At 37.8% G+C, this 24,380-nt stretch overlaps 2 protein-coding genes across 2 annotated transcripts in view; one reads left to right on the top strand and one right to left on the bottom strand.

The window, feature by feature from the left end:
- Nucleotides 1-3,827: 3,827 nt before the first annotated feature.
- Nucleotides 3,828-4,445, bottom strand: LOC124534170. The gene has a single exon (XM_047109881.1). The coding sequence runs from the start codon at nucleotides 4,443-4,445 to the stop codon at nucleotides 3,828-3,830; it is 618 nt and encodes a 205-aa protein (XP_046965837.1).
- A 4,756-nt stretch (nucleotides 4,446-9,201) lies between these two features.
- The window catches only part of LOC124534475 (protein singed wings 2), a 35,938-nt gene continuing 20,759 nt past the window's right edge, over nucleotides 9,202-24,380 (top strand). The window contains exons 1-3 of the mRNA XM_047110371.1: nucleotides 9,202-9,433; nucleotides 20,012-20,204; nucleotides 21,004-21,163. Coding sequence (XP_046966327.1) covers nucleotides 9,415-9,433; nucleotides 20,012-20,204; nucleotides 21,004-21,163 — 372 coding nt within the window. The 5' untranslated portion in view covers nucleotides 9,202-9,414. The remainder of the gene's footprint in view (nucleotides 9,434-20,011; nucleotides 20,205-21,003; nucleotides 21,164-24,380) is intronic.

Raw genomic sequence — 24,380 nt, 5'->3', positions numbered from 1 at the left:
GAAATTGCTGGGTTTTATTATAAGACAATTGTTAAATAAAACACGTCTATTCGCATGAATCGTTTATTCGGACTGGCTCCACGTTGACAACTACCCTATACTTATAACATACTATGTTTATAACATTAAGAACACAACACCTCCACCCTTATACAAAAATACTTAAAATACACTTTACTTATTGTAATACTACTTAAACAAAAAATATAAACAATAAAAAATTTTTTTGCTCGATAACATCTAATCGTTCTCGCCGAAACCATATCGAACTGGTGGTTTCCGGACTCGCATAACCCGACGATCTGATGACCGACTACTACCAGGGCTAGGCCCTTCCCTTTCCTCCGACACATTTGACTCATCCACGGGGGCTGGGATCAACGAATCGCTCACCTCTTTCGGTCCTGTAGTTGAGTTATCATTGGTGCTTAAACTGGAGCGATCGTTATTGTAGAGTGGCGGTTCTAAATTGGACACGCCATTATTAGTCTGATTTGAGTTATCACCATTGGTCACGGAGGCTGTCAAAGACTTCCGAGATAGTTTGTTACCTTGATTTTTATATTGTACTGCATCTAAAACAACCTTACTGGAAATATCGTTAAGTTGGTTTTTAGTAACTCTTATTTTAATTTGATCGATGTGCCTGTGTATTTCTGTTCCAAAAATGGATCTTATTCGGTAATCGCTATTCCCTAATGCCTCAACGATCGTACCGGCTACCCATTTATCTACGCCCTTGTACTCACGATACCAGACGAGCGCTCCAGCTTCGAGCTGGCGCTGCGCCCCTCCCGCAGCTCGCTCGCTGCGCGCCTGTTGCTTTGCAACTCGCGAGGCCCTATCCGGTTTTAAGTTATCTAGTCGCATCCGTAAATTACGCCCCTGCAAGATTCTTGCTGGGCTATCTCCGGTAGTAGGATGTTCGGTATTTCTATATGCTAAAAGAAATCTGTTCAACGCTACGGATACTTCTAAATTTTGTTTAAATGCTTTGTTTATTACTCTCTTGCATGTTTTGACCGCATTTTCAGCGGCTCCGTTTGAGGTCGGGTGATAAGGGGCTGAGAAAATATGTTCAATACCGTTATGTTTTAAAAAATTCTGAAACTCAGAACTAGTGAAAGGAGGTCCGTTATCACTTACTGTTTGCCTAGGTATACCAAACCTTGCCCAGAGGTCTCGTAGTACAGAAATAACATCTCTGGCTGTCGTTCTTTTCATACTGATGGCTTCTATCCATTTCGAACAAGAATCGACTACTATTAAATAAGTTACCCCACTTATAGGACCCATGAAATCCAAATGGAGCCTAGACCAAGGACGCGACGGCCAAGGCCACGAGCGGGGGGCCTGCCCAGGAGGCGCATCAGCCGTGGCCGCGCACACTGAGCACGCGCGGCACTCCGCCTCCACGGCCTCGTCGACTCCTGGCCACCAAACATAACTACGGGCCAAGGCTTTCGTTTTGACCATCCCCATGTGTGTATCATGTAACTCTGAAATTACTTTATTTCTACACACCGCTGTTATAACTACCCGGTGACCCCACATAATACAACCAAGTTCGGAGTATAATTCCTTCCTCCGAGCAAAGAAGGGTTTTAATTCTTTTATGTCTACCTCTTGAGGCCAGCCATCTACTATGAAACTTAAGACGCGAGCCAAAATAGGATCCCTGTTCGTTTCCTTTCTTAAAATATTATAATCCAGCAGCATCGCTTCGGAAGAAAAATGTAAGTACGTTTGTTCAGGTAGGTCTACGTGTATAACGTCATTTTTTTGAGATTTAATTAAACGTGATAATACGTCAGCTGTATTTTTGTCTGTTCTTACGTATTCAAAAATCATAAGCTGACAATTTAATTGCCCAGCGTTGAAGCCTACTCGCTGCCGCGCTTGGGATACCTATGTTGGGTCCAAAAATACTAACCAAGGGTTTGTGGTCGGTCCGGAGTATAAACCTTCTACCGTATAGATAATTATGGAATTTTTCGATTGCATAGACTATTGCCAAAGCTTCTATATGGATTTGACTGTAGTTTATCTCATGAGCTGTCAGAGAACGTGACGCGTAAGCTACTACCCGCTCGGGCGCGTTACTCCCCGCGCCGACAGCGCGCTGAGTCAGCACAGCGCCGAGCCCCCTGGAACTGGCATCGACAGTTACCACGGTTTCCTTTTCCATATCAAAATGTGCTAAAGTTGTTGAATTTCCTAACATTTTTTTTACTTTAATAAAGGCTGTGTTTTCTTTTATTCCCCATTTCCAATGTTTACCTTTTCTCAAGAGGTTATAAAGTGGTGCCAAATGTGAGCTCAAATTTTTAATGAATTTTCCACAAAAGTTAACCATTCCTATGAATGACTTTAATTCAGTTATATTATTTGGATGGGGCATGGAATTTATTGCTTCCACCTTATCCGGATCGACTCGAACACCGTTCGTATCGATGACAAACCCCAAGTATTTTACTTGTTTTGATAGAAAACTACATTTATTCTTTTTAATTTTCAGACCATTTTGTTTTAAAATATCAAAAACACGTTCTATTGTGCTCAAATGGTTTGTTAAATCTATATTTTTAATTAAAATATCATCGTAAAATACAACAACGTCTTTAATACCCTTAAATAAATCTACCATAATTTTTTGAAAGATTCCTGGACTGGAAGAAAGCCCATAGACAAGGCGATTATATTTATATAAGCCCTTATGCGTATTGATAACGGTGTATTTTCTTGATTGTTCCGCTAGCACGATTTGATTGTATGCTTGTGAAAGATCTAGTTTAGTAAAAAAAATATTACCACTTAGATTGCTAAACAAGTCTTCCATTTTTGGAACAGGATATCGATCAACTTCCAGAACTTTATTTAAGGTTACTTTAAAATCAGCACAGAGTCTCAAACCTATCGGTTTCCGCACCACGACCAATGGTGTTGCCCAATCGGAATGCTCCACCGGCTCAATGATGCCGGCGCGCAGCATCGCATCTAGCTCCGCGTCGACGCGCTCGCGCAGCGCGTACGGCAGCGGCCGCGCTCGGCAGAAAATCGGTTGCGCACCTTCGCGAATACACAGCTCGGCTTGACCGCCCGTGTACTTGCCCAATGTGCCGTCAAAAAGGGTTTTATGCCTAGAAACAATTTCAGCAATCACATTGTGGTGAACTTTGTTAGCTCCTAAGTGATGATTCGGAATTGAGCCTACCGGTATACATATTGGTATTTGCAACTCCGCTAACCACTGACGACCCAAAAGATTAGTCGTTCCCTTCTCTAATACATATAGATCTAATCGTTTTGTTATAGTAGTATACTCCACTATTGTTTCTATAAACCCTATAGGTTGGACAATGGAGCCATCATAAAATTTGATATTTAATAAACAAGGTATTAATGGTAAATGGCTAAAGTTTTCATAATAAATTTGTTTACTAATACAAGATAAGGCGGAACCGGTATCAACTTCCATTTCTAACAAACAATTTTGAACTTTAAGTGTTATACGCACCGGTTTATAATTACATAATGACATTTGATACATGTTTTGTTCACTCGAGTCTTTCAGTTCGCCGTCTTCGTATTCGTCATCTTGCTCACTCATCAAATGTACCGGGGTTCTTTGTTGCCCGGCACTGGACGCTCCGTGCTGCCCGAATGGTCGCCGACCGCGACCCCCGCTCCTCTCCTTGAACGCCCTGTGTTGTTTACGTACCCGCCGCGTGATTTCATAAACCGATAACTACTAGCTGTCTCCGCCGAATCAAACATTTGCGCACGATAAGATTCATGTTTTTTAGGACACATCTTCCTAAGGTGACCTAATCCTTATATCTGTACTCCGTAGCTTTGTGTCTGTTATCGCCGCATTTCGGACACTCGCTCAAATTCATTTTATTAATTCCCTCGGTCCGGGCTACGTCTTCAACCGCGCTTGCATCGCGCTCAGCCGCTTCTAATGACAGCGCTAAAGCTATCGCTCGGTTGTAAACTATGTTTTCTTCGGAGAATAATCGCTGTCTAATTACTTCACTTCTGAGCCCACAAACCAGCTGGTCTCGGAGGTTCTCATCTAAGGTTGCGTTGAATTCACAATACCTTGAAAGCTTCTTAAGTTCTGTGTCGTAAGCTGCTATTGATTCGTCTTGAAGCTGCCGCCGCTGACGAAACTTATACCTTTCAGATAAAACTGACGGTTTAGGTTGCAGATGTGCTGATAGCAACTGCACTGCCTGATCAAATTTCAAGGCTGATGGTTTCTTAGGACTTGCCAAGGCAGCTAATAAATCATACGCTTCTTCTCCCATGACCGAAATTAACGTCGGTATTTTTAAATCATCCGCCACTTTGTTCACCATAAAGTACATTTCTAGTCTTTCCACATAACTTAACCAGTTCCCCGATTTTACAATAAACTCACGCATATGTCCGACCGACATTTTGTAAAATTAATTCCTAAGTATGATACTATGTTTTTTTTTTCCGCGTTCGCCACTGTTAAATAAAACACGTCTATTCGCATGAATCGTTTATTCGGACTGGCTCCACGTTGACAACTACCCTATACTTATAACATACTATGTTTATAACATTAAGAACACAACAACAATCTAAAGACTTCAGGAGGACATCCACGATGATTCGACTTTATAATTGTTATGTTAGAAGTAAACTTAAGTATTGTTGTCAAGTATGGTCACCGTTGTATAAGGTTTATGATGATCGTATTGAAAAGGTGCAAAAACGATTATCGAGACACTTGTGTTACAGAATGAAGGTACACGTAAAAAGCTATAGCGATCTTGGGAAAAATTCACCATTAGCCCGAATGACACGCTCATGTAACGCAATACCAACTATCGATATGGGTTTAGACACTTTTAGCACTTTCAATAAATAAAATTTTAACAAAAAGAAAAACCGACTTCAAACAAAACACTATTTTAAAACAAATAAAAATGTACTAAAAAGTAATAAAAATAATTGCATATTTAACATATTTTTTAGAGTCCTCCTAGGTAAAATGAAATGAAAATTATTAGACTACTAAAAAGTCGATTTACGATTATATAACGTAGTTATAGTTATTGTTATATTTGGAGCCGGTGTCACCACACTCGAATGAGCTGTAATCGACCGCAGTAAAAAAACTTTGCAAAAGAGCTATTCGTATGCTATGTCGTACATCATATGACATCACATCATATACACAAAATTTGATTAAAGACAGTAAGAAATTCTGCCCCAAATCGCACCCTAACTGTAAGCCGTTTAGGAGTTCCGTCAATACATAGTATAAAACAAAGTCGCTTTCTCTGTCCCTATATCTTTAAAACTACGCAACGGATTTTGATGCGGTTTTTTTAATATATAGTGTAATTCAAGGGGAAGGTTTGTGTATATAATACATGAACAATATAGTAAATAAAGAAACACTGACAATTTTAGAAGTTTGCAATGTGATGTCGTAAATAAACAAATTCTTTAGTATATTTAGTATTAGTATTGCACCCGTGAGAAGTCGGGGCGGATCGCTAGTTGATTATAATATTCGATTATGACAATTACATTAACATAACCACGTTCCGGAAGGTGATTCAAATATCCAAGTAACCCATAAATAAAAGATTCGACCGAGTATTGCTAACGTGGTCCTCAGAATTGTTCCGTTCCCTCCCGTTCCCTTAATTTGTCATTGATCCTATGCTCAGAACCTTACGAAACTTTCACCAAACTACCCTTAAAGTATATCCTTTATAATAAAAATCATCATCAAAATGGTGCAAACCAATTTTGAGTTATTCACCTATTTATCGCGAACAGACATAATGCAAATTTAAGACTTATGTCGTTTTCATACGGATACCATCATCGGAAAAAAATAAAATTAAAATGGGACCCCACGGGAAGTACTACCTTTCAAACAAAAAAAAAATTATCAAAATCGGTCCACCCAGTAAAAAGTTATGAGGTAACAAACATAAAAAAAAAAATACAGACGAATTGATAACCTCCTCCTTTTTGATGTCGGTTGAAAAGAAATGTTATGCCTTTTATGCAAATTGTTAGTCAAAGTAAATTTGTTTCTGAACTTATTTTCATTTTGTTTAGTTTACATTTTGTTTAGTTTAAATTTGTTAAATAGTTTTCGATAAATTATTTTATTTCATTGTTTTGTAATTATTAGTTTTAGTTTTCTTTTTCTTTTATTTTTATTTCTTAAGTTGAAAACTTTATAAGTGCATGTTGTGTTCTCCTATAATTGGAGAGGTACATTTAATATTTTATTGTCTAAACTTGTATTTTTTGTATTACGTATGTACCTGTGTTGGAGTTCCATATTAAATAAATAAATAAATAAACACGTGTGCTTTAATTAAAATTTTAAAATCTGGTTTGTACCGAGATTTTATTTCCATGGTGACCATAGTCTTAGAGACTATTGCCTTATTTCCTCCCAGCCCTTATCTGACTGGTGTAAACAGTTTTTTTTAAACCCAAATATTGTACCGTAGATTCGGTTACAAACGAAGCCTGCGACCCCTGTCTAGGAGCGCACGAATGCTGTACTCATTACCATTCTTACAAATAGCCTTGACGACAGCCGTGGCAAGTAGCACTTGTTGTTGTTTCTTACCGGCTGCAACACAAGAAACCATCAAGGATGATGGAGACGCATTCGCAGATGAGGTTGTGGCACCTTCTGAAGAATTGACAACACACTCAGTCTTGTTTACTTCAGATGAATTAGGACCCGTAGGATGTAACAGCGAATGATGAGTCCGCTTGCAAACACTAGACCTGACAAGTGTTTGACACTCCTTGGTGAGTGAGAGAGAGTGATTGCTTCCCAAACAATTAAAGCAAACATTATTGTCATAAACGAACTTTCGACGAGATTCAACCGTTTCTTTATGGAACATATTACATTTACTTAATTTATGCCCTTTCGAACAGAACGGAGATGTTATAGATTTTGCAATATGAAGTGTTTTAACTTTATAAATATTTTGAAATTTATTTTCTGGTTATGAAACCGGGCCCAAAAACTCGATAGCGCGAAATCTCTTCGTTAAAAATTCTTTGAATTGGGTATAAGTGGGAAGTTCGTCTGACGAAATATTCGATGATACACTAAATTCCCATTGACGTCGAGACTCTGGACCCAGTTTCAATGTAAGGATATGAATTATTAAAATATCCCAACTATTTACATCTATACCTAGATTTGTGAGAGTAACCAAACAATCATTAGTTGTATTAACAAGATCTTTCAATGCATTTGCAGACTCGAATGATATATTCTTTTGACTAATAAGTCGTTTTAAAACGTGGTGGCAGATGTATTTTTTATTATTATATCTTTCTTCTAAGAGTTTCCAGCACCTTTCAAAATTAGATTCTTGAATTGGTATATGCCTCAAGTGTTGCTTCGCTTCACCCGTAAGATGCCCCTTCAAATAATGCAATTTTTGTATTATTCAAGGATACATTTTGAATAATAAAGGATTTGAATAGATCTTTAAATGAAGCCCAGTCTGAGTAAACTCCTGAAAAAGTAGGTATATTAATTTTGGGTAATTTTACTTGAGCAGCTCTTGTGCTTACATTGTGAGCTCCACTTCCACATTGTGTCATATCTACCAACTTAGACTTTAATTCACATTTATATTCCAGGTAAATTTCCTCAGTTTCATTGTATTTGTTAGAAGTTACATAGTTTGTGTAATTTAATAATTTAGGTTCGTAATTTCTCATTAAATCTTTGTTACCACATAAAAACTCAAGCCATAATTGATCAATAGCCTCTAATTTTCCTTCAATATAAGCCTTTGTTAACCGGTCTTTAAGCTTTTCTTAAAATTTAACCTAGATTTAGATATACGCGAACATAGTTTATTAGAGACTCGATTTTTATAAACTAAGAATAATAATAAAATACAATTTAAAAAAATTAAATAAAAAAATTCTAAGTATGATAGTTCAAATAAAAATCAAGCATAGGAATTTTTCAAATTATAAACTAACTAAATTATTAAAATAATTCTAAGTTCATATCTTCTTTTTCAAACTATGTAATTGTACTATTTTAAATTAGTAGTAATTCACTTGATATATTTACATCACTATCCACGATATGTTGGTGTAAACTCCAACTTTCCTGCTTCCCGCTTGGAGTAGTAGGGGGCTCCGATGACCGCCACTCACCCCCGGTAGCCAGGTTTCCGTAGCGCGATGACTTCACTGGGTCTCAGTAAGTCCTGGGCATCTACGTTGATGTCTCTTTGACAGTACTGCTCCAAGGTACTCGCCAGTCGCCAGCAGCAGCAGAGGTTCAGCCGTCCCACCTGCGTCCGTGACGGCGATCCACCATGCTCCGTAGTCGAAGACTTGCACTTTCCTCCTGGTTACGTCTGATGAGACACAACCGGCTCGAAGGACCAATGAATAACTTAGAACACTAGACCCTAAGGATGCTTCACAGTAAAACTAATAGGTGCCACTGATAATCATGTTTATTCAAGAAAATTCATAACATTATATATAATCGTTTTCGGATCTTGACATCGCGATTTAGAAAATTATTTATTTTAACTTAACGCCATCTAGTAACTGCAAGCTACATTAACTACGTGTACAATTATAAATGTGAAATTAACTGTCTATCCATCGTTCGTTCACTATCAAATTACTGAACAGTATTTAATGAAATTTGGTGTGAGGCAAACTTGTATTCCAAGGAAGGACGTAGACCAGTAGTATTTTTTTTTGCCTAACACGTGACATCCCTAAAATGCAAAAGAAGCTGCGGGCGACTACTAGTATATGATAAGTGTATGGTACCGAGCGTCATCAAGCCTTTCCATCAAGTCTTCAGGCATAAATACCAAAAAAAATATATTTACACAAAACTTGTCCAGCAAACTCATAACGATGTTATGAGGTCATAAGGGTCGTTTGCGTTAATTGCTCATCACTGCTTTACACATAGACGCTAACAATGTGATTGTATGAAACTCCATGTAATACTTAAAAAACATAAGACCAAATAAACTGGTTGTTTATAGCTTTGTGCTTCAAATTGTAATTACTTCATTAGTATAATATATTCTGTAATTCTAACCATTTAGCGCCGAAACGTGAAATTTATTTGTTCTTCCTTTTCAGGTTTTCAGTCGAAGTTTGGTCGTCGGACGCGCTCTACGCTGTCGTAGCACACGCGAAAATTCACTTTACTTCGCAATTAACTTCTAAATATTTTATTATTTATTCCATTATAAATAATTTAAGTATAATTCGATTCTGTTATAACGTTTTATTAAACGTCTGTTGCAAAATAGTTCTTATTTTAATTTTTTATTATTTTTTGTTTTTATAACTAATATATAAGTACATATATCAGTGTTAATGGCTATGTCACTTACGGGTAAGGGATTTGAATTATATTTGAATATTGTTAAAAATCAAATCAAAAATAATTACAATAATACTGTCCTAATTATTGAGATAACTTTTTTCGTAATCAATTTAATACCAATATATTCCTAAATATCTATATATAACTTTTTAATGAAATTTTATATTATTATATAAAATTTCATGAACGAATTTATCATTTGATATTTATAAGGGCTTTGCAATAATATCACAAGAACCTATATTCAGAACAGATATATCACTGCTCTAGTTAATTATAAATCATTACTGTTATTATTAGTGTAAAAGATCGTCTGATCCAAAGTAGCTTAGCTTAGCATTTAGTAAAAAAAGGAGAACTTGTTTTTACAATTTTGTTACTATAATAATATCATTTTCGATTCTGGTATTTCCAATATCTTTGAGAGCATTAATAAGGTTAAAAGTATCAAATTTAATGCAGTAACTTGAGCCCTTTTGTAATTTTAAATTAGTAATATATATATTTTCTTTTCAAACAGTTGTTGTATTCATATACTTCATAGTCATAATTTTAAATCTTTTTTTAAGTGATTGAAATATTTTCAAATAGTTTATCTACTACAATTAAATAATAAATAAACAAAACAAAACAAAACATCACTGAAAATTAATATGTGCTCAACTAGGTTGTATGAAGTTTATCTAGTGCTCGGCGGCAAATTGAAACATTGTAAGGAATCTCGTATGTGACGGATGAAAATATCCCATATGTGCATCTAATAACTCGCATTTGAGCACCTTGGTAGATTAATATTCAATTATTCTTAAATTAGAGCCTAATATCGGAACATTAACAGGTAGATATTTAAATAGACACAAAGAGAAACGAACATCGCGTCAGTAATAAAATATTATCAAAACATAATTTCAAAATGATTTCCACATTTTGTATGTAGAACTAATGTATATGCTTAAAATAGATAGATTGTGTATTTTTAACATTAACACGCTTGTAAAAGTTAGCAAGACCATTCTTGTTCGAGTCGTATCAATACAAGGTTGTTGCGATCATTTCTTGTAAATTGCTATGTCACGTAAAACATCTTTGTGGCACTAAGTCGCTAATAGTAACTACTACTCCTAATATTGAGACGTTACAATTATTATTTTCTGAGGAATAAGTTAAGATTTGAATATAATTGTTTCTTTACAAGCCTCAAAGGTATTAGGATTTTTTTTATTTAAGTATTATTATTACGAAGTATTCATCACATTTCGAAAACGTTGCCACACAAAGCTGTTAAATTAGTTTGACTGTGAGATTAAAATATAGAATATACGATTCGAAAAAAAAAACACATGCATATTATTATAAATATATTTTTAATTTAATAAATAGTGTTTATATATGGAAAATATTGCACATTGATGTTATCTGTCCATATAAATATATGGTTTGTAAATGAAATTTTAAATCTTTTTGTAATGCTTCGAAACAATAATGAAAATATGGAGATCTGTGAGTGCCATAAAAACGCAGTTTCTTACATAATAAACAGTTCATGAAATATTGTTTCTGTTGTTTCATACTGATTTCCTACGAATTATCATCCATAGATGTTTGGCACTGTAAGATATACACAATACCATATTTGATCTAGATGTTGTGTCCCTTGTGACTGTAATTACAAAAGGTCACTGAACCTTTTTATCAAATATTAATATTACGTATCAATGGGCTAACTAATACCTAGATGAATTTAATCGTAAAATAAAACGATTAACTTTAAAATTCAAAGCAAATAAGTAACTATCATTAAGCTTTTGATTTGGGCAATTCTATGGTAATCTATGCTATGTCAATGTTTCATAATAATGATCTTGTGTAAGTACGGCGCACCTTGTCGCAGACAATATAGCCTGATGTGTTTGTCTTTTAATGGATTGCTTACATCGGAATGAATTTCTTCGCTTAGTGTAATAGATAAATTATATTTCCTTTTATAGACGACCTCCGTGGTCGAGTGTGTACACCGGTATTCATGGGTACGCCACTCCGAGGTGCCGGTTTCGATTCCCGGCCGAGTCGATGTAGATTATAATTAGTTTTGTATGTTTTCGACGACGACGACGACACATGCAAACGACGATCTTAAGTGTCACTAAGTTCTTAATGTTTATGAGAGACAACAATTTGCGCGTCTTAGAGTTATACCAAGTCGTAAGAGTTCTTATACCCAAGACTGTAAAACGCTCTATAACGTTGTTCTCTCCTATGTGAGTCTCTTGTATGTATGTAATTCGTTACTGTTTAACATATTTCTATTTTTGCTAATGACGCTATACGTTTTTATTTCACTGTATATTTTGTTTTGTTTCTGAAACAATTTCTACCAATAATTTTATATAATATTTCACATGACATGACAATATTTTTTTTTATACTAATTTAAATTACAGCTTTGAAACAATACAATTGTAGATGAAAAATACAATTGTATTTTTCATGAAATAAAAAGGAAAACATAAAAGTTCTGTATAATTAAATTAATTGAAGAGTAAATTAATACACGAAGTTGTAGCCGTACATAAAACAAAGCCCTTATTGAAATTCATAAATACAATTTCAAATAATATTTACTTTTAACAAAAAGTATCGAAGTATTCCGATATTGGTGTCATTCATACTTTATCTATTATTTTTCTTATTGTTTGTATAATAAATTGTTTATTGATTTTTCGTATATTTTGGTGTAAATGGACCGGCTGAAAAATCACTGTTTTGCTTTAACTCAGATATACTATTCAGGCTTCCATTAACACATAAGTATAAGTAAAGTAAAGTAACAGCCTGTATATTTCCCACTGCTGGGATAAGGCCTCCTCTTCCATTAAGGAGAGGATTTGGAATATATACCACCACGCTGTTCCAATGCGGGTTGGTGGAATGCATATGTGGCAGAATTTCGATGAATTTAGACACATGCAGGTTTCCTTACAATATTTTCCTTCACCGATAAGCTCGAGATGAATTATAAACACAAATTAAGCACATATAATTATATAGTGGTGCTTGCCTGGGTTTGAACCCGCAATCATCGGTTAAGATGCACGCGTTCTAACCACTGGGCCATCCCAGCTCAGACATTATCACATAAGACAGTACGCGAAATTTAAATTGTCAATGTTTGTTTATTTCGTTTTCGTTGTCACAAATATATAAATATAGTACGACACAACTTAGATGTCGCATCGGCAAAATTCGTAAAACCGATCACATCCGAATTGAGTACGCTATCCCAAATTATCAATATTTATTTCTCATGCGAATATGATCTTTGCACAAACGTAGTAACTTGTAATATCATATGACCCAATATATTCGTCAATTTGACGCGTCGATTTACATGCACTTGCTTTCTCTGACTCGTGAATCTATAGCGACGAATAGCGTCGAATGGCGCGATAGGGAGCTATTTCTAGTGGTTGTGTAAATCGGCAGTAATCGGTTTTATATTCATTCCATTGCATTTTCCGTGCTTATGTGTCACTCGCATAGTTCGTCTGCTTTTCATTGTTCTTGAATTCGTGAAATGTTGATGACTGACTTTTACAATCTATATTATTATTATAAATGTGAAAGTAACTCTGCCTGTCTGTTTCTCTTCCACGACCAAAACGCTGTACTGAATTTGAACTCCGAGAAAGGACATAGGTTACTTTTTTGCCTAAGACATGACAACCAACGCCCTAAAACGCGAGCTAGTATTATACAAATAAATATAGTTTATTAATAAACGAGAGCTATAATGATGTCTTAGATTTTCGCGATTATTACACATTGAAATAAAACTAGTTAAAACGGATTTAAGTCTATCCGTCACCACGAACGCTGTAAAGTGCTCGAAACGTCGGGATGATAAAAATAAAAATAATTAATATACGCGATTTAAATCCGTTAAAACTAGTTTTATTTCAAAACGAGAGCTACTTCGTTTTTATTTACAGCGTAAGTTAGCACTGCCTGTAGACAATGGCGTCATTTTTCTACTATTTATTTCCTCGTGTATGTTATCCGTGGTACACTGGGTCACTTACCCTGCAAGCCGGTACACAGAAACAATGTGTTTGTTTGCATTAATAATAAACGGACTACTATAATGTATATGATGTTATGATAACTATTATATTCAATACTAGCCTCGGCTTCGCACGGGTGCAATACTAATACTAATTATATCACAGAATTTTAAACAAAAATAAAAATTACTATATCACGTTAGAAACTTCTAAAATAATAATCCGTGTTTCTTTACTATATTCTTCATATATTATATACAAAAACCTTCCTCTATATATATATCTATTTAAAAAAAAACGTTGCATAATTTTAAAGATCTAAGCATACATAGGGACAGACAGCGGTAAGCAACTTTTTTTTATACTGTGTATTCAATTGAATCTATATCGAAAAATTACAATTATTCTCATTAATTTATTCATTCTTTCTTTCACAATTGTCTTCTAAAAGAAGTTTAGAATCTTCAAGAACAATTCTATTGACTGTCGTTAATGTAACAAGATTTAGACTGAAAGCGCATAAAATGAGTTTAATCTCCTTCTTTATCTCTATACTTTTGTATTTCGTTAGTTTAGATTCATTAGAATTCGAAATTTCGTTTTATCTTTTTCACTTTGTTGTTTCGTTTAACAGTTACGTTCATCCGGCGCCAGATTTCAAGTGCCATTTTATTACGCAAAAAATCTATACTGATTTGATTAGTCAACAGATCTATACATATAATAAAATTGAAGTGTCTGTTTGTAATATTAAAATAGTCTCTTTTTCCTCAATGCATATGTATCAACATGGTACATATACCCAAATAACATTTGTTACAATTTTTGTCTCTCTCTGTCTGTTTGTTGCGGCTTATCTCTGGAACGGCTTGACTGATTTTGACGGGACTTTCACTGGCAGATAACTGATATAATAAGAAGAAGCTTAGACTACAACAATATTTTTTTTGTTAAATTCAAACGCGCACAAAGTCGCGGGCTCAGCTAGTCTACTATAAAAATACATAGCTATATTGAACTTTTTTTTAAAAACATTAAAACCTTTTTTTTAATAAATATTATTTATCTGTAAAAAGCTGTAAGGTTACAGAAATAAGTATAAGATAAATGTAGCTATTTATGTGAATGAAATATAACATCAAAAATTACTTAAATGCTTTATAATTTTTATCTTTCATCTCTTTTTATGGCTAGATATTAAACGCAATTATAATCTCAGATTACTAGGGTTAAGAATATCTTTATGACTTATTACGTCATTTCGAAGGTGATGGTTGAAAATATTCTTTTCTGTAAACTATAACAGAAACGAACGTAGGTTATATTGGAAGTGAGTAGATTTTACTCAATATTGCAAAATTGTTACTTTTTTTACTTACTTTTACTATTACGAAATTTTATAAGTAAAAAATATTTTTAAATAAGTATGTTTACTTATTTATTGTTCGTTATACTTATTATTATAAAAAAAAAATTACCCTAAGTAAAAGTACAATTAGTTGATTTTTGTAACGATCAGCAAAATGAGTCTAGGTCAAAATATCGAAGCAATTTGAACGAAGAATCCCTTTGTCCGTGTAGCTTTTTTAAATAACAAAATACATCTTGATTTTCTTTAATTTGTACCTTCTCAATTAAAAAATAGGTATTTAAGTTTACTGATTTGCCCTTTATTTGCGCCGGGAGTGCTCAATATTAATCATTTGTGTTATGAACAGTTTGTATAAAATGTTTAATAACAATAAGTATATTAATAGACGGTGTTATCAAGGGTCTTGTTAACGACTAAATTTGGGTATATTACGAACTAAGTATCAAGTGTCTCGGTTAAGACAAAGGCACAGCTAAGTCATTAGTTGCTTGAAGTTTATCAGAGATTAACACCCAGTAAATAGTTATCAATTTAATTCGAACACAGATATATTTCCAAGTGTCACCGTGGCTCATTAAATAAAAAGGTGTAACCTCAATCGAAGATCGCAGATTCGTTTCTAAGCCAACCAAGCGAGATTCGGTTTTCATTTGTTTTAATTTTATGTGAAGGGAAAAGTTACGATGATACATATATTATACATGTGACAAACGGCATCCTGCCTTATAATGCCTGCGGGAGTGGGCATTGCTACTGTGAGGTGCCCAACGGTGGTGGCTAAGACCCTGGTCAACAACGGCAGGCTCCTAGTGGGATGGAGCTCCGCTAGGGTCAGGGTTCTGGAGCAGCAACCTCTTCACTGCTTCCAGTGCTTTGGTCTCGGGCACACAAGAGCCCTCTGTCCGTTAAAAGTTGACAGGAGCTCGCTGTGCTACAGGTGTGGAGGCGCAGGGCCCCTGGCACCGTCATGCACTGCAACAGCATGGACTGGACAACTAAGCTTCCTCCAAGCGAATGTTAACCACACCGCTGGAGCGCAGGACCTGCTGCTGCAGTCCATGGCGGAGTGGCAAGTAGAACTGGCGGTGGCCTGCGAAACTTACTTCGTCCCTCCCCTACCTCACTAGCTGGGGGACTCGGATGACACCGTGGCGGTCCTCACAAGGAACGGAACGGGGGGGCCCGTTCCGCTCCTCATCGAGAGGGGATCAGGCTACGTAGTGGTGGGGTAAGGAGAGTACGTCGTCGTCGGGACGTACTTCTCCCTTAACCGCAGCCTCGTTGACTTTGAGACCTATCTCGGCTTAGTCAGAGCTGCGGTGGCCAGGCAGTCGCCGAAACCGATAGTGGTTCTCGGTGACTTAAATGCGAAGTCGCGTGCCTGGGGCAAGTTGATCGAGAGCTGGTCAGGGCCGCCATCGTTCAGCGCTGGGGCTCCGCAGGAAGGAGGGAGTGCGCTAGCGCAGAGGAGCTGGCGGGCCGCATGCGCAGTTCGCTTAGAGAGATCTGCGATGCGGCCATGCCTCGGACCCGGCGCAGGATTTCGCGCCGGCATGTATATTGGTGGTCGCCGGAAATTGCCGAACTTCTGCCGACGTGGTGCCGGGCGCGGAGGGCCTACGTCCGTTGTCGAAGCGCAACGGCCTCGACACGGATCTGGAGGGACAAATGCTGGACGCTTATCGCCAGCTGAAAAAAGAGATGCAGTTGGCGATAAGTAAGGCCAAGGAGAAGGCCAGGGAGGAGCTTCTGGCGGGTCTTAATCGAGATCCGTGGGGCGCCCGCACCGAAGCGTACGCGGGAGATTCCGCACTCAAGGCGCCCCCGTCACCGAGACGATGTCACCAGAAGTCCTCCTGCGCCTGGTTGGGGAACTCTTTCCCCATCCAGGCGAGCATGTCCCTCCGCAGATGGCACCCCGCTCCGTGATCGAAGACGCAGTGGCTCCACCACTGATCACGAAGCGGGAGATGGAGATGGCCCTCAGTCGCCTGAGGGCCAAAAACACGGCGCCGGGTCCGGACGGGGTTCCAGGGCGTGTTCTGTGCGGCGCCCTGGAATTCATAGGTGCAAGGCTTGGGAGCTGTTCGACGTATGTCTGTGCAGCGGACAGTTTCCAAAGCCTTGGAAGGAAGGAAAGTTGGTCCTGTTGCCGAAGGAAGGTCGGACGCTGGATTTCGGCATATAGGCCAATAGTGCTACTGAACGAGAACTTTTCGAGAAGATTCTCGCAGCCCGTCTCGTTCAGCACCTTGAGGAGGTCGGTCCGGGCCTTTCAGAGGCTCAGTTTCGGTCGACTGTCGACGCCCTGAAGGTTCGGACGACAGAAGCGGTGGCCCGGGGGCAGGTCGTCCTGGCGGTGTCGCTTGACGTGGCGAACGCTTTCAACAGTCTCCCTTTCGAGACGATACGGGAGGCACTCCGATACCATGGGGTGCCGACCTATCTGAGGAGGCTGCTGGAGGCGTACCTCCAGGACAGGGAGGTCCTCTGGGCGGGGGTCGACGGGAGGTAGGTCTGGCGTCGGGTGGTCTGCGGCGTTCCACAGGGGTCGGTTCTCGGCCCAATCCTGTGGAACGTCGGTTTCGACTGGTTCTTGCGAGCTCCCGTCCTTCCCGGGATGGGGGTGTTGTGCTACGCCGACGGTACCCTCGTCACGGCGACTGGGCGGGACTTTCGGGAGGCGACTGGCCTCGCAGAGGCCGAAACGGCTCTCACCGTGGACCGTATGGGAATGCTGGGCCTGAGGGTCTTCATAACCAAAACGGAGACCCTCCTATTCCACAGTCCACGGAGGGGACCCCCACAGGAGCGAGTATCACCGTCCGGGGGAGGGTGATTAAGGTGCAGGCCCAGATGCAGTATCTGGGCCTCATCCTGGACGGTCGATGGAGCTTCGGGCAGCATTTTGTGTATCTCTGCCCGAGGCTCATCAATGCCGCCGCCGCTCTCGGCCGCCTCCTTCCGAATGTAGATGGCCCGGGATCGCTATTCCGGCATGTGTACGCCGGTGTAGTGAGGTCGATGGCGCTGTACGGTGCCCCGATCTGGGTCGACTCCCTTACCGCTGACAATCGGGCTCTGTTGCGGAAGCCGCAGAGGGTCATAACGGTGAGAGGCATCAGAGGATACGGGTACGGTGTCGTGGACTGCGACATTTCTCGCGGGTGATCCGCCCTGGGAGCTCCAGGCGGAGGTGCTCGCGTAGGTGTACCGGTTGCGGGTTGAGGCTAGGAACCGCGGCGACCGTCCAAGGTCGGCGGAGGTCGGGCGGATTAGGGCTCTAGCCCAGCAGGCCCTGATCGCTGATCGGCAGGAGGACCTGGGGTCACCCACGGCGGGCCTGGCGACAGTGGAGGGGATCCGTCCCCACTTGAGCTGCTGGGTCGCGAGGAAGAAGGGCACGCTCACCTTCAGGATGACGCAGGTACTTACCGGGCACGGATGCTTCGGTAAGTACTTGCACGGAATAGCGCGGCGGGAGGCGTCACCCTCCTGCCAAGAGTGTGGTGCGCCAGTTGACACGGCGCACCACACCCTGAGTGAGTGTGCCGCGTGGGAGTGACGCCGTGAATGACGTCACGTAAGCGATCCCGTGGCGCCCACCGAAAGATGGAGAGGATATCGCTGGTTTTTTAGTGGGTAAACCCGGTGGACCTAGGCGCACTCAGCGTCAAGGAAATCGGGGAGTCCCACACACCCCTCCACTTTCCATCACGTGGGTGAAGCGCGTAAAGCGTTTTTCCAGCGAGAAAAAAAAAGGCTTTTGCAAGCACTTTTGAATCGTCAATTAAACAACACACAGTGAGCAGAACTGTCTACCTAAGTTTGATTTCCATTAGTATATTTGTGGAAACAATTATAGATTTATTTAATAATATTTTTTTATTGACGTCGGAAATTACTTTCATGTATTATTTTGTTTGAACAGCCTTATAATTCAATTACCATCAGACATATATTTGCATATGAACTCTATTTTAGCAGAACATATATTTGTAAGCAAAATAAATATCATAATAGGGAATTCATGAGTTTACTCTGAATCTAATAGTCTCCATAAATTAAATGAATTCTGTGTTATTTGTTAGTATCGTGTAAGGGTATAATAGTTATTTTATTAGTTGAGTTTTTGTTTTCTTGTTACTTGGAGATACTCGTTAAAAAAAAATAAAGTACGATAATTTAAAAGAAAAAAAATACTATCGTTTTTTTTGGAAGTGGGTTTAACAAATCCATTCACATACAATTTATAATAAAATTATTTAAGTCTCATGTTGTAAAGCTGAATGGTAACTTTTAATAAAGCGACTTTATTTAAATATGACTGGACGTAAAATATGTCCCGGCAAACCTAACCTATGATACTTATCTATGGGATATTTTTACCGATTTAATTATGCACATCAGTACAAAATTTATAGTAATTTATAGTAAATAGTAATATTATAGTTAGTCTTAATGTTGTCTTAAATTTTCGCGATTACACATTGAAATAAAACTAGCTATAACGGATTTGAATTCGTTCGTGGTCACGGGTAGTCTACCCGTGACTACGAACGCTGTAAAGTGCTCGAAACGTCGGGATGTTAAAAATAATTAATATACGAGATTCAAATCCGTTATAGCTAGTTTTATTTCAATAGTTAGTCTTGTTAAATTATAATGTTAGTTGATTGTGCAAAAATTACGATTTGATTTAAATAATTGATCTAAAATATGTATGTGTATAACGATATTCAGTACATTCAGTTTCAGTCAGAAAATTTGAAACGGCGCTTGAAATATAATAAAACCTGGCTGATACATGCTTTTATTGAATTTCACAATGTAATAAATGAAATTTAAACATTTTTTACCAAACTATGTTCTGAAACATTTCCTACGTTTTTGTATTGGTGACAATAAAATTTATTAAATTTTATTTAACTATTATAAATTTTGAACATCTGATAAGCACACAAAATTGTGTGCTAATTTATATATAGTATGGATTTTTTCGTGATGCAAAGCCACGTTGAATATCTAGGTGTATTTGAGTATTAAAATATTTGAGGGTCGCGCTGGGAACGCATGCTCCCTTGATTCCTTAACCGCTGTTATGCCTTTGTTGTAAAGACATTATTTATATATTATTTTAATATTTTTTTTCAGTTATCAAGTCATTTCTTCTGCTGAGTCTTGTGAAGAATTCAATTTCGGGCGATAAAGGACGTCACAATTCCACAAATCGTCTAGAAACGCCGTGTTCGCTATCGGAATACACAAATAAGGCTTATTGTGAGCGCTCTAATGATAAGTTAACCTGTACGAATGGCGTTACAAATATCTGGTTAATTAATGTAAGGTAAAAATAGATTTTATGTAAATGTATTATTATACTACAAGACCACAAGAAACTCTCATATTTTCTTTTTGTGAATGGTACTTTTTTCCTCCATAAAAATATTGTGCCAGAAGTAGAGATTGCATAAAATGGGGAAATATTTAGATTGAAACTTTACAAAACTAGGATGCCCGCATTGTTGAAGCGTACATATTTTATTATACATACTAATAACAAAATATGTCTAATGGTTTCATAGAATCCTTATTAAAAAACAATGATGCTTCATAATACATATATATGTACATACTATTTAACAATAAGAAGGGACGCAAGTCACAAACTTAGGTCAAAAATTTTAGAAGTACTTTAAAACCGTTAACCTTTTCCACAGAGATTATCATTGTCCTGGGAAAAATCCTCAAGTTAATAAAGTGAATCAACTTTAAGCATATAATTAATTTATGTAGGTATAATTATATATGTTAAATTGTGAAAGTCATGTACAGTTTTAAAATAACGGACTATTAGGCAGACCTGTGGGGATGTGATATATATATGCTGTACAGCATACCTTTGCTCCGAAACGCATTGCATCTTCTGCTATAAGTTTTATTCACAAAAACCTCCATTATTGATATATATATTATATACAATATAGCATAATAGTAATTAAGTATTAGTCCCTCAATATTTCGTTAATAAGTTCAGTCAACCGTTTAATTAAATGGGATGCTTGCTGATTCCAATCATATAAGTAAAATTATTCCTTATTACCTACGACAAAGATTTGAATTTGTCTTATGTGTTTTCTTTTTAGATACGATATATTCCATTTACTGTTATTGGAATGGCCTGGAGAATGTATCAACGTGGGTCGTCTTCAGAAACATTTTCCTCAACTAAGGTCATTGTATATCAGCAATAGCACAAGTCTCAAATATTTCAAAGGTCATTTTGACGCTCAAAGCAAAATTGAGGTTGGTGTGTTTTTAATTATATTCTTGAATGTTTTCGTTTTACTAACAATTAATTAAATACAAACGGATCAATATTGATCATGTGTTAACGGACGGTTTGGTACGCTAGACTAATTGTGGTTTGAGGTGGCCCAGTTAGAATACCTCATTCTGTAACCATGATTATTGGCGTAGAATCGACCACGTACATCGGCCATTCACTATCGAGATAATTATCAGACATTTTGTAATTCTGAAATAAAAAAAGTGCCGATTAAAATAAATGGAAACGCGGTAAGATCGATACAGGAAGACGACCGTTCGAGTCATTTTCCAAAGTCAAGTGCACGAGCAGTCCCAAATATGATGAGTCGGACGTCCAAGTACGTTATCTAATAGTCAAGTTAGCACTTCCTGTATCGACCTAACTCAAGTGCACTAGGTACTTCACGTTTCTGAAAACGGTGATGTTTATGACATATGGTCGTATGGTGTTTAATCTTTGATTCTGCAACATGCATATATGTTAATTTATGCTCGGCGGTAAAAGAAAATATCTTCATCAAAGCACGTTTGAGCTGTCCAACAAAGTCACATTTATATAATTAAAAGTAATAAATTATTTTTGTAGAAATCACGTTTGGTAAAATTTGTTACTTTTCGGTAGGGCTTGCAGCAAACTTGTCTGATCAGTAAACTACTACTCATCGAATATTCTTCCGATAAATAGCAATGCTTAGTATTTTTATGCTCCTGCTTGAAAGGTGACTGAGACAGTGTGAGTGGGACATAACGGATATAAAATCTTAGCTCCCAAGGTTGGTGGCGTCTTGGTGATGAAAACGTAAAACAAGATACAATACCTACCAATATAATCCTAATTTACAATTCATACCACCAATTGGAATAGGAATAATTCCACTACTTAGCATAGACGGAAACCACGAGAACAGCATATTAAATATTAGGTTGGGGAAAAAGTCTTTTCGCATATAGTATGTATGAACTTGAAATAAAATCTCTTTGGCTATACCATTTGTATCTGACTGGTTTTGGTATCATTAAAAAGTTTTAATTTTAAAGAAGGCACTTCCAAATTCAAATTAGGAATTTGTGTGATTTTCATTTGTTTTTGTTGTTAAAATGAGTGAAGAGAAGAAATTCGATACATTTTAAAATTTTACTATAAAAAAGGTAAAAATGCAACTCAAGCCGCGAAAAAAAATTGTGATGTTTATGGACCTAATGCAGTATCTGTGAGGAAATTTTGATATCAAAGATGCATCTCGCTCTGGTCGCCCTGTTACGGACAAAATTGATGCCATTTTTGAAAAAGTGGAGCAAGATCGGCATATTAGTAGTTACGATGTAGCTGAAGATCTGGCAATTGACCACAAAACGGTTTTGACTCATTTGAATAAAGTTGGGTACACAAAAAAGCTCGATATATGGGTGCCTCATGAACTCACTGAAAGAAACCTAATGAACCGTGTACTCATTTGTGATTCTTTATTACGACGTAATGAAACCGAACCATTTTTGAAGAAGCTGATAACTGGTGATGAAAAGTGGATCACATACGACAAGAACGTGCGAAAAAGATCGTGGTCAAAGGCCGGTCAAGCTTCACAGACTGAGGCAAAAGCCGGATTAACTCGCAACAAGGTAATGCTGTGGTGTGATTGGAAGGGCATCATTCATTATGAGCTGTTACCGCCCGGCAGGACCATCGATTCAGAACTGTATTGCGAACAATTGATGAGATTGAAGCAAGAAATTGAGAAAAAGCGGCCAGAATTGATCAACAGAAGGGGTGTGGTTTTTCACCATGACAACGCTAGACCTCACACATCTTTAGCCACTCAACAAAAATTACGAGTTTGGCTGGGAGGTATTAATGCATCCGCCGTATAGTCCTGACCTTGCACCTTCAGATTTTCATCTGTTTCGGTCTCTGCAGAATTCTTTAGGCAGTGTCAGGTTAACATCACGAGAGGACTGCCAAAACCACTTGTCGCAGTTTTTCGATCAGAAGCCCCAAAATTTTTACAGCAATGGGATCATGTCACTACCAACAAGATGGCAAAAAGTTATGGAACAAAATGGCACCTACATACTTTGGTCAAATGTAAATAAACTATAAAAAAAACTTTTTGAATTTTCATATAAAATACGAAGAAACTTTTTCCCCAACCTATTATAATGGTAAAAACGGGAATTACTATTGAAACCGAATCACACGGTGGAAACATACTATACACGGCAATGAGAAATCCACAACCAAATCCAATGGTCATGGGCTATATGGCACAAGATCATAAATTCTCGGAAATAAGCATTGGACATCAAGCAGTAATCGATTGGGATTTTTAAAAAAGTCGGGGTTGAAAAGTAAGGGATGCGAAGGGTTAGGTCAAATTTGATGACTATAGGTTTAAGTAGGTCAGTAGTGGATTAGGATAGGTTAGGTTAATAAAAGGACCGTATTTCGGGTTATTCACCAAAGTACCAAAGTTCAAAAAAAATGCAATACCTTTTTCATCACTAGTCTCAAACTTCATTTACTGACTGGGCCCCAATCAGGATATAGCCTTCGTTCTATAAATGGAACGTAAAAACATAATGATATGCTTAACGTTTTATTATTTCATTAGAAGCAGATCCGAAATTGATGTTATCACACTTACCTGTGTTATACACGTTGATAACAGAATTAAGCTCGATTAGATTATAAAGCTGCTCCCAATCGATCGAAATTATAAACAAACCATCGGAACAGTACCCATAATGAAAATAAAAATTGCAATAAACCTCTGCGTATTGAATATTTATTTATTTGATAAGTATTTTGATAAAGAATATTTACGACTAAAAACCTTACATATATTCATAATTTTAACTTTGGACGAAAAGTTTCCATTCAATAAAAGTAACAATTTTAAAATTATGAAAATCATCATCATCATTATTTCAGTCGTGATATGTCCACTGCTGGACATAGGCCGCCCCCAAAGATCGCCACAACGCCGGTCTTATGGAGCCCGCAACCAGCGTCTTTCCGCGACTTTTACCAGGTCGTCGGACCACCTCGTGGGGGCTTGCCCACGCTGCGTCTTCCGGTCCGTGGTCGCCACTCGAGAACTCGTCGGCTTCATCGGCGGTCAGTTCTTCCTTCGGGCTATGTCGGTGACCTTGATTCTTCTGCGGATCTCCTCATTTCTAATTCGATCTCGCAGAG

This window comes from Vanessa cardui, chromosome 12, assembly GCF_905220365.1.
Source record: "Vanessa cardui chromosome 12, ilVanCard2.1, whole genome shotgun sequence".
Lineage (NCBI taxonomy): Eukaryota > Metazoa > Arthropoda > Insecta > Lepidoptera > Nymphalidae > Vanessa > Vanessa cardui.
This window is presented reverse-complemented; position numbering and strand designations above follow the sequence as displayed.